At 41.1% G+C, this 18,388-nt stretch overlaps 1 protein-coding gene across 1 annotated transcript in view; it reads right to left on the reverse strand.

Annotated features, from left to right (window-relative positions):
- Positions 1-1,416: 1,416 nt before the first annotated feature.
- c13h6orf136 (chromosome 13 C6orf136 homolog) overlaps positions 1,417-18,388 on the reverse strand; it is a 30,728-nt gene continuing 13,756 nt past the window's right edge. The window contains exons 4-7 of the mRNA XM_036145648.1: positions 13,608-13,696; positions 13,323-13,523; positions 11,251-11,320; positions 1,417-3,201 (exon numbers count right to left, since the gene is read on the reverse strand). Coding sequence (XP_036001541.1) covers positions 3,058-3,201; positions 11,251-11,320; positions 13,323-13,523; positions 13,608-13,696 — 504 coding nt within the window. The 3' untranslated portion in view covers positions 1,417-3,057. The remainder of the gene's footprint in view (positions 3,202-11,250; positions 11,321-13,322; positions 13,524-13,607; positions 13,697-18,388) is intronic.

An 18,388-nucleotide genomic window follows, 5' to 3' on the forward strand; every position in this document is an offset into this window, starting at 1 on the left:
TAGTATACTGGGTCCATTGCTTTTTCTGTTATATATTTACCTTCCTAACATGTTCACTTACTCAAATACTTTAATACACAGATGATCCTGTTCTCTTTGTGTCTGGATCAAACACTGACTCAATTAAGTCGTTAATTGACCTTCAGAAATTAAATTACTGGTTGCAAGATCACCACTTGAAAATAAATGTCTGGAAAGCTAAATGAATGTTTTTTCTCCCTCCTCACCTAGAAGGCATCTTATATCAAAACTCATACTTTATTGAATAATCCTCTTTCTATTGTCACCACTTACAAATATCTTGAAATTATTTTAGACTCATTTGACTTATCATGATCATGGTCCTGCGATAGACTGGCGACCTGAGCAGGGCGTACCCAGCCTCTCGCCCACTGACAGCTGGACAACTTCGTGACCACAGGGATAGACATTAGAAAATGGATGGATGATCATGTGCAAACTTAAAGCACTAAGCTGAAACAAAAAGTATATGTTTACTCTAGAGTCAGATCACACTTGATATTCTCTGTTTCAAATACTTACCTACACACCATAATACTATCAGTGATGTCTTGTTTGCCTGTTTGGCTACTTACTACAAATTAAATCTTAAAACCAATAGTGAGGCTCTATAATAGGGCTTATAAAATTCACAGTAGACTCCGTGGCTGTACACAAGACTGTATTGCTGTTTTTAAGGCGTTAACTTTTGAAAACAAAGTTTTCTAAAATGGTTCTAAATTGTACTTTCAGATCCTTCATAACACTGATGGTGTGGCTTTATTTGCTTTATCTAAAAACCATGAAAATGGCTCGTCCACTCGGCCTATCACAAAGGGACATTTGCCTCTGCTCTGCCAGCTTTTAAAAACTGTTACAGGCAGAGATCATTCAGCTGTCTACACCAAAGCTTGGAATACTATCCCACAACATATAAAGACTGGAACCATGGTGGCACCCTTTAAGAAAACCCTCGTCCACCATCTGCTGGACACTTCTCACTGCAAACACTGTTAGGTGGCCACTGTGTGAGATTTTTTCTCTACAATATTATGATTACGGGACAGATTTCTTTTCCAAAAAAGAAACACAATGCAAATGTCTTCTCAGCTAACATGTTGTAAATTGTTACAATAACCACTGTAATGTACAATTTGAAATGTTCCAATACATATGGTCTATATCATTCTGAACTAGTTATTCCAAAAATAAAAATAAAGTGTTATCCTTTAACAAGGGTTACCTTTAGTCTCTGTGATGCCTCTCTAATTAATACCCTCCTGGGAGTTCTGGTGGTCAGAACTGGCGCACACACGCACACACACGCACACACACACACACACACACACACACGCACACACACACACACACACACACGTGTTTACTAGCCTTGTAAGTACATACCAGACACAGGAATTATGTTATTCAGACAATTTTATTCTTTCAGTCAGGAGTCACACTAAAGTTTACTCTAGAACATGCAGAGAACCCATGTAGACTTGCTAATCTGATTATCACAGCAGAGTACCAATGTAGCACAATAACTATTAGAACATGTTTTACAGTTTTATAAAGCATGTCTTTGAAAGATGTATGAATTTGTATGAGTCACGATGAACACTGAAGAATCTCAGTCACTAAAATCTTTAATGGACTGATTCCTTTGTGTGCCTAATGTGGATTCCTTTCAAGTAATGGCAAGAACTAACTTTTACTCTGTTGTCCCACTCTTCACAGTTGTTAATTATTCTAAACAGCTGGAATTTCATAACTTATTGTGTACTTGATGCACACAATATTGGACTGTGTAAGATATGTGCATTGTTAGATTAATTTGCTCTCATAACATCACTGAGTGACACAGAAACAAAGGGTTGGAAACTGGGGACACTGAACTGCTCCATATCAAAATTCTAGATTCACTTAAACCCGGATTTGGATTGCTGTTTTACCTGCATGTAGACTGGATGTGGTGAAGATCATATTTGTTAAATAATTTGTTAAAAATACTTTACACACACATACACAATAAGTGTTGTCTGGTGGCTTTTAAAAGCAGCCATTGAGTTATTGTGATCATTGAAACACAATCCAGACTAAATGTTTTAAATCAAGTCCGTCTGTGACAGTCAGTCACTATACTGCAGGCAGATTAGGAAATATAGGACAATGTAGCAAATAAAAGTGCTTTACAAATATCGGACGTCTTCTCAGGCCAGAGCTTCATTTTCCAAAGTCCGCTGTTGTAAATGTACATTACTGCTGGACGGCCAATAGGAAGTCAGTAAGGAAACAAAACATCCAGGTATTGTGGCTTGTGTTGTCATTAGAAAGCTGCAATACCTTTTCAACAAGACTGAATGAATTGCTGAATGATTAGTGTTGTGGTGTTCAGGGGTAGCAAATATCTTTAGGAAATGCTTCATGATCTAAACAGCTCCAGGTAGAAAATTCTGACAGTTTGAAATTAAATGCATATTTGCTTTTGATTACTTTCTGCTTTTGCTAGTTTGAACTTCCAATCACTTAAATAACACAAGTAGCATTTAAACATCGACAAACCGATCACTTTGGCAAATATCTTCCAAAAGGTCTCCCATCTAAAATAGGTGTTCAGAGACCTTATGCTTTTGGATGACTGTTGCAGAAGAACGTTCCACATTCATTTGTTTATTCCTCAAAACAAAACTGGTCATAAAGCTGACTAGATCCCTTCAAGATTTAAATATTGATTCCTAAGCTTTTAATGGTGAGATTTTTAAAATCTGGTACTTTCAATTGTTGTGAAAACACAGCAGGTTTCCCGTTAGTACAACCAACATCCATGTGATGTCAGCATCCAAAAACCCAATTATGTGTTCAAGTAGACAGCTGAACTAAAACAGGCAAAGCAGAGAAAAGTCCTGATTTTGTATCCAACCGACAGGCAACAGCAATCAAAAACAAATCAGTTTACGTTTTCATTTTAAGTGCTTTATAGAGGGAAGGGTGAATGGACAGGTTCAGGAACACAATAAACTTACAAACTATTTCTTCCACCTGCTTAGTTTTCTACTGTCAGTTTTTGTTCTGCCGCAATGAGGACAACAGGGGGGGAAGTAGGTTGAGAGCAGGTCTGTGTTCTTGCACCCCCAGCGCTACTAGAGCCCCCGTGAGGAGGGAATTAATCCTTGGAAGGACAGGAGGCTGAGCTGGCATCACCTGAAGCAGAGAGTGGGAGAGATAAAACAGATTAACTCCACATACAGAACCTTTCAACAAAACAGAAACCATTTCACTTCAACTTCTCTAGCATCCACAGTATAGATGAAAAATTAGAACTCCACCATTTAACAAAACTTTAAATTGCAACATTAACTACATTTACATGGACAAAAGTAACCGGAATAAAGGACCAGTCGGAATAAATGTAAACACACCAATCTGAATATTGTGATCAGATTAAACTCAATTGGAATGAAATTGTATTCTGAATGAGAGGGGTGGTTTATGCTGATGGATAATCTGATCAGCATGCATCTAAACACTGGTCAGGCTCAACTTATTCTGAATGTGGCAAACTGACCCGAGTGAACATGTGTGCCCGACATAAACGGCATTTCCAGCACTCAACAATGTGGAAATACGGGAAGCAAAGCTGTCGGAGCTCCCGATACAACCTTTGTATTTGAAACATTAAAAGAGCTCAAATTTGTTATTTATTCAGTAACGATTCAACCGTACTTAGAACCTGGTGCAAGTCCAGCCTGGGCGCTTGGAAGACAAACAAAGTCGTACACTACTGCTTTGTTTACAGTATTTTTGTTGTTGTTCAGCAAAGATGGAAGTTCTTCTTCTGTGGTTTTATAGGAAAATTTGATAGCTGCGCACGTCAGAGTCAGGGGCATATAAACGCACATTATGATTGGTTTTCAATCCAAATACATTTCAATCCGATCGTGAAATTCTACTTCTGTTTAGAACCTTTACACACATACATGTGAATACAGAGAAATATGAGTATTTTGAATATTTCACTAAAGAAAACAACCAGGGAATATGGACTGGAATTGATCGAGGTCAAGGTAACAAATCATCATCATCATCATAGTCTTATATAAGAATGCTTTATTTGAAAGAAAATCTTTGTTGCATAGTAAATATATAACTGAAGAAAAAAAATCTAGAATAAAAGCTTATTTGGCAGTTCACTGTTTACCATGACAGACAACAGAGGTTGTGGTTGCCAAAACAGAAACTTGAGACATGGGATGTCCAAATCTATCACTATGCACAACCACAAAGGGTTTATACATGTGTTTGGTCAAGCTGAAGTAGGGGGGCCTTCAGGGCTTGGTTGTCTCTGGGTGGGTGGAATTCAGAGATGCTCTGGAGGGAGACTTTGGTTGACCTCAGAGAAGATGTACATGTTGCACAGTTTCAGCTACCTCCTCTTAAGCCGGGCATACACTGTACGAGTTTTTCAGTCGTGGTACTTATATACATCTCAAACTGTGCGACGGAACCGCGGGGTTTAAAAAGTTCACCGCTCACGATCTGTGCGGCGCGACGCTCGGACGAGACCGGACTGCTCACACTGTACGTCGTGCCCCCTCTGGGACCGCTCGCTGTGGTGGCAGAGGCAGGCGAGCGACGGTAGGTGACAGGGACCCAGAGCAGGGGTTCGAGCCCAGCTCTGGCGAGGCCCGCAGGAGGCACCGGGCGTCGGGGGAACGGAGGGGAGAGAGAGGAGAGACGAGACGCATCGGCGGCCGCGCGGCACGGCAGGTCGCCTGGCCCGCACCCCCCCAGCAAACGGAGGAGTGCTGAAACAGGCGGCCAGCGCGTTGCGCGGACCGCGAAGGAGTGCCGAAACAGGCGGCCAGCGTGTTGCGCGGACCGGACGGCTCGCCCTCCCCAACACCGGCCGGAGGTTGCTTCAGGGACGCCCGCTTCCCTCCCTCCGCTGGCAGGGACGGAGAGGAGGGCGCCCCCTCGTAGCTCTGCTTGAACAGCAGGATGCGCTCACAAAAACCTCACGACAGCCGACTGAATTTCAAACATGTTTGATTTTCACGATCGTCCGATTCCTGATCGGGAGGTAGTCGTGAGAAGCCAGTCCCCCCTCCTCCCCCCCTCTACGATCAAGCTGAAATTCGGCCCGATTCAAAAAATGCTCGCACGACTGAAGAATCGGCCCGAAAAGGGGAAAAACTCGTACAGTGTACGCCCGGCTTTACATGTTGATGGGAGACGTCTGCACGGCACGCAGTCCCAAGATGCCTAGCCATCAGGTTAGTGAGTATGAAGTGCAAATGTGGCCCTAGTGTAAAGCAGTTTGAGTGGTCGATATGGCTAGAAAAGGTAAACTGGTATATTTTCAAGGGGTTGGTGGGTAATGGCACAGAAAGAGGATTATGTAAAGCAGTGAAAGGAGCACATGGAGGAGCTCCTCAATCTGGTTTCTATGTCCTCAGCTGTCCGGGAAGAGTTGGAGGTCTCAGAGGAAGTCTTGTCAGAATTTAAATGCAGGAAATTTAAAGTCATCCAGCTTTTGATGTCATCAAGACATGACTGCAGTTGAAGTAACTGATTGGATTTATCAGGATTTATGGATAAATATAGCTGAGTGTCATCAGCATAACAGTGGAAATTAATCCCATGCTGTCTGATAATTTTGCCAATCGGAAGCATATATATAGTAAATAGAATTGGTCCAAGGACTGAACCCTGTGGTACTCCACAAGTGACCCTAGAGTTTGAGGAAGATTTATTATTAACATGAACAAACTGGAATCTGTCCGACAGATAAGATTTAAACCAGCCTAATGCTTTTCCCTTAATCCCTACAGTATGCTCAAGTCTTTGTAGGAGAATATTGTGATCAACTGTATCAAATGCAGCACTGAGATCTAACAGGACAAGTATAGACACAAGTCCATTATCTGAGGCCATGAGAATATCATTGGTGACCTTCACCAGTGCTGTTTCAGTGCTATGATGAGCTCTGAAGCCTGACTGAAACTCCTCAAGTAGGTCATTACTTTGTAAATGTTCACATAGTTGATTAGCAACTACTTTCTCAAGAATTTTAGATAAGAAAAGAAGATTAGATATAGGTCTGTAATTTACTAACTCATCTTGATCAAGAGATGGTTTCTTAAGTAAAGGTTTAATAACAGCTACTTTAAAAGCCTGCGGTACATATCCATTTACCAAGGATAGATTAATCATGTCTAAAATAGGACCACTGATCAGAGGGAATACCTCCTTAAACAACTTGGTTGGGATTGGGTCTAACATACAGGTAGAAGGTTTTAGCCTCGTGAGACCATCCTGATCTCGCGAGCTTTCAAGGTTTCACTCGCAGATCAGTCTGGCTACTCTCCGTTAAAGAAAATTTGGAGCCGTTCACCAAACGAACGTCCAATCAGCGTTGGCTTTGAGGCGGGTTGAGGTGTGACGCAACGGGAAGCGCGACAGTTCAGTCTAAGGAACATGGCGGCTTCAGCCGATGAAACTAGCGTTAGCGTGGCTATCGAGCAAGTTTTATCGGAATTACAGAGTATTTCTCTGCTGAGCTAACGAGCCTTTACCTGCAGCAGCAAGAGTAGCTTGGCATGTGGTTGTGTTTTCATCGTCGCTCGTAACAGAGCGACGACGAATCCGATTGGTTTATTTGGCCCGTCTATCACCAACATAGGCCAATCAGCTAACCAGTATTTTCGCCCCTTCCCAAAAATACTTAAACGGAAGGTTTCCAGATGGATATGCGGAGCAAATCTATCTGGCGGAGTCAGGTAAAGAAGGTTTAGATGAAGCTAAAATTTTAGATAGCTCAGAAAGCTCTACTGCTTTTAAACAGTTCAGACACTGCACAGGTTCTAAGGATTCCTCCAATGCTGCCTCACTTACTGAGGACGAGGTAATCATGTTTGGGAGGATGCCAATTATTTTATTTTTAATGGAATCAATTTTATTTATGAAGAATCCCATAAAATCATTACTGCTAAGAGCTAAGGGAATGGATGGATCAACAGAGCTGTGGCTCTGGGTAAGTTTGGCAACTGTACTGAAGAGAAATCTAGGATTATTCTTATTCTCCTCAATTAATGATGAAAAATATGCTGCTCTAACTCTGCGAAGGGTCTTGTTATACAACAATAGACTGTTCTTCCAGATTAGGTAGGATTGCTCTTGGTGTGTAGAGCGCCATTTTCTCTCCAATTTCCTAACATTGTGCTTCAAGGAACGCAGCTCTGAATTAAACCAAGGAGCCAGCTTCCTGTGAATAATCACCTTCTTTTTCAAGGGAGCTACATTGTCTAATGCAGAACGCAATGACGAAGTCATACCATTTATACAAAGACATCTATTTGTGAATTGGAAGAAACAACATTGCTGCCATCTACAGGGCATTTCTGCAATACGGAGGATATTAAAAAGGGGACAGACTCTTTTAAGTTTTGATACAGCATTATCCGATAAAGATCTACTATAATGGAACCCTCTTTTGGGGGTGGAGAACTCAGTTAGATTAAACTCAAATGTTATTAAAAAATGATCAGATAGGACAGGGTTGTGAGGAAATACTGTTAATTCTTCACAATCAATGCCATATGTCAGCACAAGGTCTAAAGTATGGAGCCAAGAGTGCGTCGGTTTATGCACATTTTGAGCAAAACCAGTTGAATCTAGGATAGTTTTAAAGGCTACACTAAGGTTATCACATTCTGTGTCAACATGGATGTTAAAATCACCCACTATAATAGCCTTATCAGTATTTAACACCAAATCAGATAAGAAATCTGACAACTCATCCAAAAACTGAGTGTAAGGGCCTGGTGGACGATACAAAACAACAAACAGAAGAGGTTTTATTGCTTTGCAGTTTGGATGAGGGAAACTGAGGGTTAAATGTTCAAAAGAACTGTAGTTATTAATTGGCCTGGGACTAATTAATAAATCAGACTGAAAGATGGTTGCCACTCCTCCTCCTCTTCCCACAGATCTGGGAATGTGGAAATTTGAATAATTGGAGGGAGTTGACTCATTTATACTAACGTAGTCCTCTTGTAGCCAGGTTTCTGTGAGACAAAACAAATCAATCTGTTTATCAGAAATCAATTCGTTAACTAACAAAGTCTTTGGAGGGAGAGACCTTATATTTAATAGACCACATTTAATTGTTTTATTTTTAGGTTCAAGGTGAACCGTATTGATTTTTATTAGGTTTTTATGATTTGTTCCTTTTAGATAAGTTTTTGATCTGTTAAGTTTTGGCCGTGGGAAAGACACCGTCTCAATAGGATAATGGATGGGTAACAGTACAGAAGCTGCAGAGAGGTGTGTTAAACTACGGCTCTGCTTCCTGGTCTGGACCCTGGGTTGTCAGCATTTAGGAGGACTAATAAATCCGGCCAGATTTCTAGAAAGAAGAGCTGCACCATCAAAAGTAGGATGGATGCCGTCTCTCCGGATCAGACCAGGTTTTCCCCAGAAAGTTCTCCAGTTATCAATGTAGCCCACGTCGTTTTCAGGACACCACCTAGACAACCAGCGGTTGAATGATGACATGCGGCTAAACATGTCATCACTGGTCAAATCAGGCAGGGGACCAGAGAAAATTACGGAGTCCGACATTGCTTTAGCAAACTCACACACCGAAGCAACACCAACTTTAGTGACCTCCGATCGGCGTGATCGGGTGTCATTACCGCCAGCGTGAATAACAATCTTACTGTATTTACGCTTATCCTTAGCCAGCAGTTTTAGGTAAGATTCTATGTCGCCCGTTCTGGCCCCTGGCAGGCATTTAACTATGGTCCTTGGTGTCTCTAGTGCCACGTTTCTGACTATTGAGCTCCCAATAATCAGGGTCGGCTTCTCAGCGGGTGTGTCGCTGAGTGGGGAAAATTTGTTTGAAACGCAGACGGGTTGGTGGTGAACTGGGGGCTGAAATCTAGAGCTATGCTTCCTACGAACTGTCACCCAGCTGGCCTGCTTACCCGGCTGCTCGGGTGCTTCTGGAGGACCACTAAGTGAACTAACGCTAGGTCTATGTGGCTCCGCGCTAGCAGAGGGGCGGCTATCAGCTGGTCTTTCCATAGCACGGAGCCGGGACTCTAATTCTGACACCCTCGCCTCCAAAGCTACAAAAACACTACATTTATTACAAGTACCATTATCACTAAAGGAGGCAGAGGAATAGCTCAACATCTGACACAGAGAGCAGGAGATAAGGGGAGACTTAGTCAGAGACGGAGAAGCTGAAGTAATAGTAGGAGAGGAAGCCATTGTGGAGCTAAAGCTAGGCTAGGCTAAAGCTAGGCTAGCGCCCTTCTACCACGCCAAGAGAGCAAACCGTGAAACACGAGGAGTTCCCAAGCGTGATGTGCAGCAACAGAAAATGTTTTAAAAGTGCTTATGTGTTAGAAACACACTAAACTTTTCTCACCCTTCCTCAGATTCAGGGGGAGCAGCATGATTTATTTTTGCTTTTTGTGGTCTACCTGGTGCTCATATAAATACTAAATGGCTTGTACTTGTATAGCGCTTTAACTAGGCTGAAGACCCCAAAGTGCTTTACACTACAGTTCAGTCATTCACCAATTCACACCCTGACGGCGGTGAGCTATGGTAGTAGCCACAGCTGCCCTGGGGAAGACTGTCAGAGGCGTACAACGGCAACACCAGGCCCTCTGACCACCACCAGCAGGCAATTCGGGTGAAGTGTCTTGCCCAAGGACGACGCCTGAGATGGCCGGAGCGGGGAATCGAACTGGCAACCCGCCGATTGCAGGACGAGCTCCCTAAGTCCTGAACCACTGTCGCCCCCAAACCTAAATAAGAGCAGAGTTTGCATTCTCATCAGCAAGTTGAGATTGTTCACAGACTCTGCCAGAGCTGACCTCCTAGCTGAGGCCGTTTGTGGGGTTTATGGACAGGAGGAGCTTTATTTATGAGAGATGAGGGTATCTGGTTGGAGAACTTATAGGTCTCATCTTTGCTTTTTGTAGATTTTTTGGTTCTGTTGGATCTTCTATCCCTGTTCTTTAATCCAGTATGAAGTGACCAGAATGAGAGTCACCTCCTCTAAGTTTGAAGCGGTAGTTTTCAAAGAAAAAGGTAGACTATTCCCCCAGGCTAGGGTCAGTCTCTACCTCAAGCAAGGTAGTTCAAACCATCTAGAAATCTTGAACACAAATGGTTTTAGGATAGAGCAGAAGATGGATACACAGAGTTGGGCTTTGTCTGCAGTAATGGCAGCGCTGCTCCAGTCCATCATGGAAAAGAAAGAGTTGTGCTAAAAACCAAAGCTCTTGATGTACCTGTCCATCTACCGCCTCAGCTATGGTCATGAGATCTGGACCACACAGAAATCTTTAGGTGTTTCATGCTTCGATAACAACTCACATTGCTTTAATCCATGTTATTTATCAGCTCATGTATATTTACACCAATGTGTCTCAGTATTCACTGCTCTCGCATGGAACACACAAAATGCTCGCTCCCACAAGTGAGAAAGTACAGTTATAAGATAAGATTCAGAGGCAGACTCTTTCTGTATCATCTATCGAAGCTAATCTACCTGCTTTTAGTGACCCTAGATCCACTTGTTATTTTTGTGGTTTCATCTTGTGAAATGTTGTGTAATAAGTATTGAAACATTGAGAAGTTGGAAAGATGAATTTAAAAACTTGGAGAAGTCTATTCAGTTCATCTGTAAAAGGTTAAAGTGTATTGTAGGCACATCCTAAAACTTCAACAGCATGCCAAGTATTCCTAAACTTTCAAGAGTAGACTCCCTCCTCTGAGATCAGATTTGAGTCCAAATTAGGGCTGGAAAGCATATAGATAAAAAAAGAAATCATGTTGGATCGAATCAACAAATTCAAAACAGATTTTAAGTGCAGCCCTGACCATTTTATACTGTTGCGTAGCAGCCTATTTTTAGATAAATAACACACACACACTGAACTGAAAAAAGAAAGAACGCATGCTCTCTGAACTCTGGCATGGGGCGTAATGGCTGTAATATTAACCTACATGGCTATAATGCAAAAGAAAGGGAAACTGTTATTGTAACTTTTTATTAACGCTTTTTTCTATCATCAATATATGTCTATAGATCGATAAATATTGTTATTGAATTATCGTCCAGCCCTAGTCCAAATATGTAAGGGCCAATAGAAAAGCATCATCCGCCACAGGTAACTCCTTCATCTTAGACTGTAGGTGTGACATGACAACAAGAAGTAAGACACATACCTTTTCAACTTTGTGACAATGAATGAGTCCATCGTGTCCAATGTAAAAAGTCGAAAATGCATCATATGACCTAGAAGAGATATTAGGAATGAGTGGGATTAAAGAGAAAAATTGTCTTTAAACATCAAAATCTGACTTTTACAAGTGATTGTTTATCCAAAGAATTCCACCTATGTACTGCAGACCTTCTCAATCTTCAAGGAAAAAACAGCAGAGGGTAATAGAACATGACTGGAATCAGAGTAAAAACAAAATGCTATAAGCAAGAAGTTCTGAATATTTCTTCACTGGACTGAGTACAGTTACATCTAAAAAAATTAAATATTGTGTAAAAGAGCAATATTTTTGTCAGTCATCTCAGAAAGTGAAACTCATTATATAGAATCATAACACAGAGTGAGCCATTCTAAGCTTTCCTCCTGTCAAGCCACTTCATGCTTCCCTCTGCAGAAAAGCTGTATGGAGATGCTGATTTTATTCTCCAGCAGAACTTCGTACCGGCCCACACTGCCAAAGGTACAAGAAGCTGCTCCAATACCAATATTGTTTTAAAAAGAATGGTATAGAGTGGCCAATGCGCTTTTGGTTTAGTGCTATGTGTCAACATTGCACCAAGCTTTCTTGATGCAAACTTTATTTCTGAAAGCTGGCATCGCTGCTGGCTATAGATGGCCTGAATGAGCATAGGCCGCTTAGAGGGGCTAGTCTTTGTCTTGTTTCCCATCCAGCATGAATCAGGGAGAGACTATTTCAGAGGACATTTTATCAGCTCAGCATTGTTCCCATGTACACCAATTTAGTCCAGAAGCTTCCCCTACAAAAATAAGTGATAACACTTGCAACAACTGTACAAAAGGACCAGTGCTGGAAACTTTGGACATCCAGTTCAAGTGTTGGCAGTTCTTGAACCAACGAGGCACATGTCTTTAATTCTGGCAACAAAAACTCAGACTAAGCATCGCTTAAATGTGTGAGGAACATTCAAAGCCATCTCCTTTTTATGAAAGGGAGACCATTTGATTACTGAAAAAGGCTTGTGTCTCTAAGAGAAACTTTCAAAGAATGAAAATAAAATGCAATTTATGAATACTGTGATGACTGTGATCATTTCCCTCAGTTCCTTTCCATCACCACAATGCTCTCACCTACGTTCCCAGACTTTTTGGTCTTATTCACTAGGATCAACATCAATTGTTGGTATAACTGCTATGATATGTGCATCTAAGTGGCCAAAAGTATGACTGGAAAAGCAGAAGTTCCATATATAAAATATTACAGCGTAACAAACATTGCCTCCTAGCAGTCCTTAGCAATTCTCATATTACAATGATAACAGTGATTCGGTTTACTGTGCAGTTCTAATTAAGAGGTGTCACAACTTCTTTAAAGTCACCTAAAAACATGAATAAGTAAATGAATTAATTATGCTGCGATCAGACCAAACGCGATTTGAGCATCAGAGGCGCCTGGTTTAGGTACAAACTTAATGGTGGATGTATCTCTAGGAGCGTCGAGAGGTCCAGTGGCACGTTTCACACGTCAGGTGCAGCACGTATTGAGCTTTGAGTGTCCAGGGTGGAACACGCTAGGGCTGGGAAATCTGAACTTTTGCAGCTGGACACAGGGTGTCAACCAATTAGAGCGACTCCGCTATGTAACGTAGTGGCGGATTTTCCGACGGGAAGGAAGGACCATGAAAAGCCAGGAAATTAACAATGGAGGACTATCTCGTGCATCTATGATCGAGCTGTCACTACAGAGACGGGAAAGGACCTTGCCAGGAGGAGGATTAGAGAGGAAGATGGGATCTTGGATAACTTATTTAAATATTTACCATGTTAAAAGTTTTGATATGTCCCTGCAATTGAGGACAAAAATCGGGTAGCTCCTCCCAACGGCCGTCACGAGTCTGTCCATACTTTGCTCAGAGCGTCAAAAATGCTCAGCACAAAGTGTCCAAGTTGAGGCGTTGGACGCCTTTTTGAGGCTCAAATGGCATTCGGTCTGAACGCAACATTAGACATAACCAAGTAAAAGGCGGGGAATAGCATGGGTTCTGAACAAGCTGTCACCTGTACAGATGGGATTTGTCTTTCTGGTAGAAGCGCAGCAGAAAAGAGTGAAAGGGAAGGCCCTTGATCCTCCAGCGAGCCTTGATGGTCCCGTCCTCGATATGCTTGGTGAGCTTCAGCACATCCAGCCGAGCCTCAGCGTAGTAACACAGGGACAGGAAGCGCCACAGGGAGAGTGTGAGCCGGTACACCAAAAGACCTCTACATTAACAGAATAAGCAGAAATCTACTGTCGTTGTTCAGACCATACTGTATCAAGACTATCCAGACTGAACATACAGTCACCTGCTTCTGATGTTTAGCAGTCCATTGATGAATTCCACATCATTTGAGTACATTGTGTAGTCGTGATTCGTCATAAAGAAATTTGGAAGCTGCAAAAAGTAAAGAAATACAATTCTTAGCGATCAGCCACAGCATCCCTACAGTTTTCAACTTTGGTACTGGCATAATTTAATTGTTCGAAATGACAAACACTTAATCCAACACTTATGGCCAAAACTTTACTTTAATGAGCTGTTTGATTTGAGGGCCAGAGTCCTCAAAAAATAAACTTCTTAATCAATCACTTAATCTGGATGGCATTAACTTGGCCTCTGGTAATAAAGTCAAAAGTCTTGGTGTTGTTTTCGACCAAGACATGTCATTTAAATCCCATATTAAACAGGTTTCCAGAGTTTCCTTTTTTCACCTCAGGAATATCGCCAAAATTAGAAACATTCTGTCCAGGAGTGATGCTGAAAAACTAGTCCATGCATTTGTTACTTCAAGGCTGGACTATTGTAATTCTTTACTATCAGGAAGTCCACAAAATGCAGTTCAAAGCCTTCAGCTGATCCAAAATGTTGCAGCAAGAGTTCTGATGAAAATCAACCAGAGGGATCATATTTCTCCAATTTTAGCTTCCCTTCATTGGCTTCCTGTTAAATCAAGAATAGAATTTAAAATTCTTCTTCTAACGTATAAAGCCCTTAATAATCAAGTTCCATCATATATCAGAGCTCTGATTACCCCGTATGTTCCTTTTTTTTTTTTCCTTTCTCCAGTGTCCTGTCTAGCAATGTGGCAATAAGAATTGATGTCTTAATGCCAAATAGAGCTCGACAGATTTTGCTTTCACAAGTGGAGCAAACAGCTTTCACCATAATGCTCCGCTTGATTTGTGCGTGTAAATAGCTTTATTGTGATTCCTGCAGGGAGAATTTCAAATTATATGGACACTACAATGGGAAAGTAGGAGAGTAAAGGAAAAACAAGAAGAGAAAAAAAAGAAAGAGAAGAGGTGAAAGAAAGAAGAGATAAAAGGAAGAGAATGATAAAACGTCCTCTGTCTGCTCCATCACCTGGAAAGAGAGATGTAAAAAGAACAGCACAACCAACAGACATAAAGCAACAGATACAATCGTGTAACACCTAGATGCCATTGCTAAATCATATGTATTATTATTTAAGCTGACATGTGTAATGTGATACCTGAAAAAAGAAAGTAAAAGAAAATAAATAAATAAATTATAGCCTTTCTGTATATAAGTGAACATTTAATACCTGGGACCCAGCACCTGTGGGAGTTTGTGAGAGTGCACTAGTTTAGGTGAAAATTATCCAGAAGGAAATAGTTCGATAGTGGTTGTGGAGAACCCGTATGTTCCTAACAGAGCACTTTGCTCTCAGACTGCAGGTCTGCTGGTGGTTCCTAGAGTCTCTAAAAGTAGAATGGGAGGCAGATCCTTTAGCTATCAGGCTCCTCTCCTGTGGAACCAACTCCCAGTTTTGGTCCATGAGGCAGACACCCTATCTACTTTTAAGACTAATCTTAAAACTTTCCTTTTTGACAAGGCTTATAGTTAGAGTGGCTCATGTTACCCTGAGCTATCTCTATAGTTGTGCTGTGATGGGCCTAGGCTGCTGGAGGACATCAGGGTCTAATTTTCTCTCACTATTGAGTTCTACTGTTCTTCAATTATGCATTACGTGTTGTCATTTCTGCTTTAACTTTCTGTTCTCTCTCTTTTATCTTCATAGTAGGTACACCTGGTCTGACGTTCTATTAACTGTGACATCATCAGAGAAGACAGATCACCCGCTCCTACCATCTAATGTAAAACAGATTACTGGATCAATGTGTGCTTCTGTGCTTTTTGTCTCTCTTGTTGTGTCTCTGCTCTGTCTTCTGTAACCCCCAGAAGGTCGAAGCAGATGACCGTTCATACTGAGCCCGGTTCTGCTGGAGGTTTTTCCTTCTCGTTAATGAGGAGTTTTTCTTTCCACTGTCGCTTCATGCTTGCTCAGTATGAGGGATTGCAGCAAAGCCATGGACAATGCAGACGACTCTCCCTGTAGCTCTACGGTTCTCCAGGAGTGAATGCTGCTTGTCGGGACTTTGATGCAATCAACTGGTTCCCTTATATAGGACATTTTTGACCAATCTGTATAATCTGACCCAATCTGTATAATATGACTGAACTTGACTTTGTAAAGTGCCTTGAGATGACATGTTTCATGATTTGGCGCTATATAAATAAAATTTGAATTGAAAATTGAATTGAATTGATTTGCTTGAAGCAGGTTAAGATTACACAATACTGAAAGTTATACCAATGTCAGCATCATCATCCGCTACCCGATCAGAATGCGGGATATGGGGTGTAGAGTGCTACTTTTGAATCTAGTTTAAAGATCATCCCCATTTTGCATTAAATCAGGCATATCACTAACATGTCCAGAGAAGTCAAGCAACCCTGGCGGCATGTCAGCAACTGACCAGTCAGTAATCACAAATTACCCCCTTACATGTGGAAGCTGCTGGCCTTTTACCTCCAAAAATATTGTCCGATTTTGCACTAAGGATGCATTGGTGTCAGAGGGATTTCATTAAAAAAAATTGGGGAAAATAGCTCAACGTGTCAGTGGGAAAAATGCAATTCAGAACCACGTTATCTCAGATGTTTAAAGGGTAGAATACACTTTATTTTTTTCTCTAGACCTAAAAGGAGTCTAGAAAAATTAGACTGGATACCGATAAAGGCAGGCGGCCGACCTGAGCAGATGAACACAACAGTGATCGACGGGAACTACGTCATGTTTGTCTGTATGAAGGCAACTCAGTTTTGGCCATAATTACATTGTATGATTAGTGGTTAAATGAAAGGATAATGTGCTGTGTTTTGGATATATATACACACAGTGGTGTGAAAAAGTGTTTGCCCCCTTCCTGATTTCTTACTTATATTTTACATGTTTGTCACGCTCAGTATTTCAGAACATCAAACACATTAAAATATTAGTCAAAGGCAACACAAGTAAACACAAAATGCAGTTTTAAATGAAGGTATTCATTATTAAGGGAGAAAAAAATACAAACCTACATGGCCATGTGTGACAAAGTCCAAAGAACTTGTGCAATCAAGCCATGAGGAAAAATCCTCCATGCTGCTTTGTGTTCGTCTCCCTGTATATTTTGTAAAGCAGCAGCACCTAGACCAATGAGGTGAGTCAGATTTTGTATCATCATACGCAGGACATGGCTGGAAACAAATTTACCGTATTATTACATATAACGCACATCATAATTTACGAATTACATCAACATTTTAGATATTTTGGTTCTCACGAAATTAGGAGACTAGGTGCATCCCGCTTTAGCTCATTATGGGACACGTACTTCGGATTCTAAATACGAGACGACTCCGTTTTTCAAGGAACAGTTGACAACCCTAGATATTAATGTTTGTGTTATCCGGTCCGCTCATTAACACAAAATATAACTTAAAAGTCTTTTTTAAATTAGCAACAAATGTTGCTAGCATAGCGCTATTAGCTCCCCAAATAACATCAGTGTTACAACCGAGTCAACGCAACTACAGTTAGTTTTAAACAGAATGCTTGTTTTCGTTTCACTCCACCATCGTTGGATAGTGCTATGAGCGTTCATCATTCATAGGGAAGATTTATGTCGATTTAATGTTTTGTATGATTTAGGATTAACCCATCAAGTGGACGATCGCTACAGTGCCCCTAGTTTCCCGGATGAATAATTGCATTAATAAAATCAGTGTCCTAAAAGGTTATTGATTTTACAGAGCAAATCATTCTTTAAAATGGTATTTTCTCAAATAATGTTTTGTTTTTCTTAGGATTTGCATTGTGAAAGGGCTGAAACACATTCCAAATGTTGTTCTAAATTAGTTGAGCTAATCTGATCTCATTCCACATTGTTTAAGATTAAGGATCTACAGTGAACTAGGATTCACTGAATCATTCTGATAATGTTTTTCAACTATCTTATTTGTCTTCTTTTGTGTGTACAACATTGCTTAACTTCTTTTTATCTTCATTTGGCTTAGTAGTAAAGTTTCACTAGCCTAGTAGCGAGGATTTGTTGATTGAAATACAGTGTTAATTCAGATAAACAGCATTCTATTAGTGGTGCTCTCTGGATGTTCATTTTATTTCTGTTAATAAATTCTTGAACTTGAAGAATGCCAGTGCTCGGATCACCCATTTAACTATTGTCCTAATATCAGCTGATATTCACCAGACAACGCCTAATAGACCGACAGTTATTTATTAAGCATTAATTAACTTAACAACAAACTGCAGGCCTCACTGCCTTGCTTAGGGTCAGAGTTCATGTCTCCACCGTCTGAAAGAGATTGGGCCAAAATGGCCTGCATGGTAGAGGTCCAAGACCAAAATCACTGCTGAGCTAAAAGAACAATAAAGCTTGTCTCAGTTCTTCCAGAACACATCTTAATCTCCAAGACTTTTGGGAAAATATTCTGTGGACTGATGAGACAAAAGCTGAACTTTTCAGAAGGTGTGCGTCCCGTTACATCAGGCATAAAGGTAACACCACATTTCAAAAAAAGAACATCATAGCATAGGTGGTGGTAGTGTGATGGTCTCAGACTGTCCCAGGACTTGGGAGACTAGCTGTGATAAATGGACCCATGAATAAATGGACCCATTTTGCTGTCTACCAAAAAATCCTGAAGGAGAAGGTCCAGCCATCTGTTCCTGACCTCAAGCTGAAACCAACTTGGGTTCTGCCTGACCTGAATCCTATA

The sequence above is a fragment of the Fundulus heteroclitus genome, chromosome 13 (assembly GCF_011125445.2).
Source record: "Fundulus heteroclitus isolate FHET01 chromosome 13, MU-UCD_Fhet_4.1, whole genome shotgun sequence".
NCBI classification, from domain to species: Eukaryota; Metazoa; Chordata; class Actinopteri; order Cyprinodontiformes; family Fundulidae; genus Fundulus; species Fundulus heteroclitus.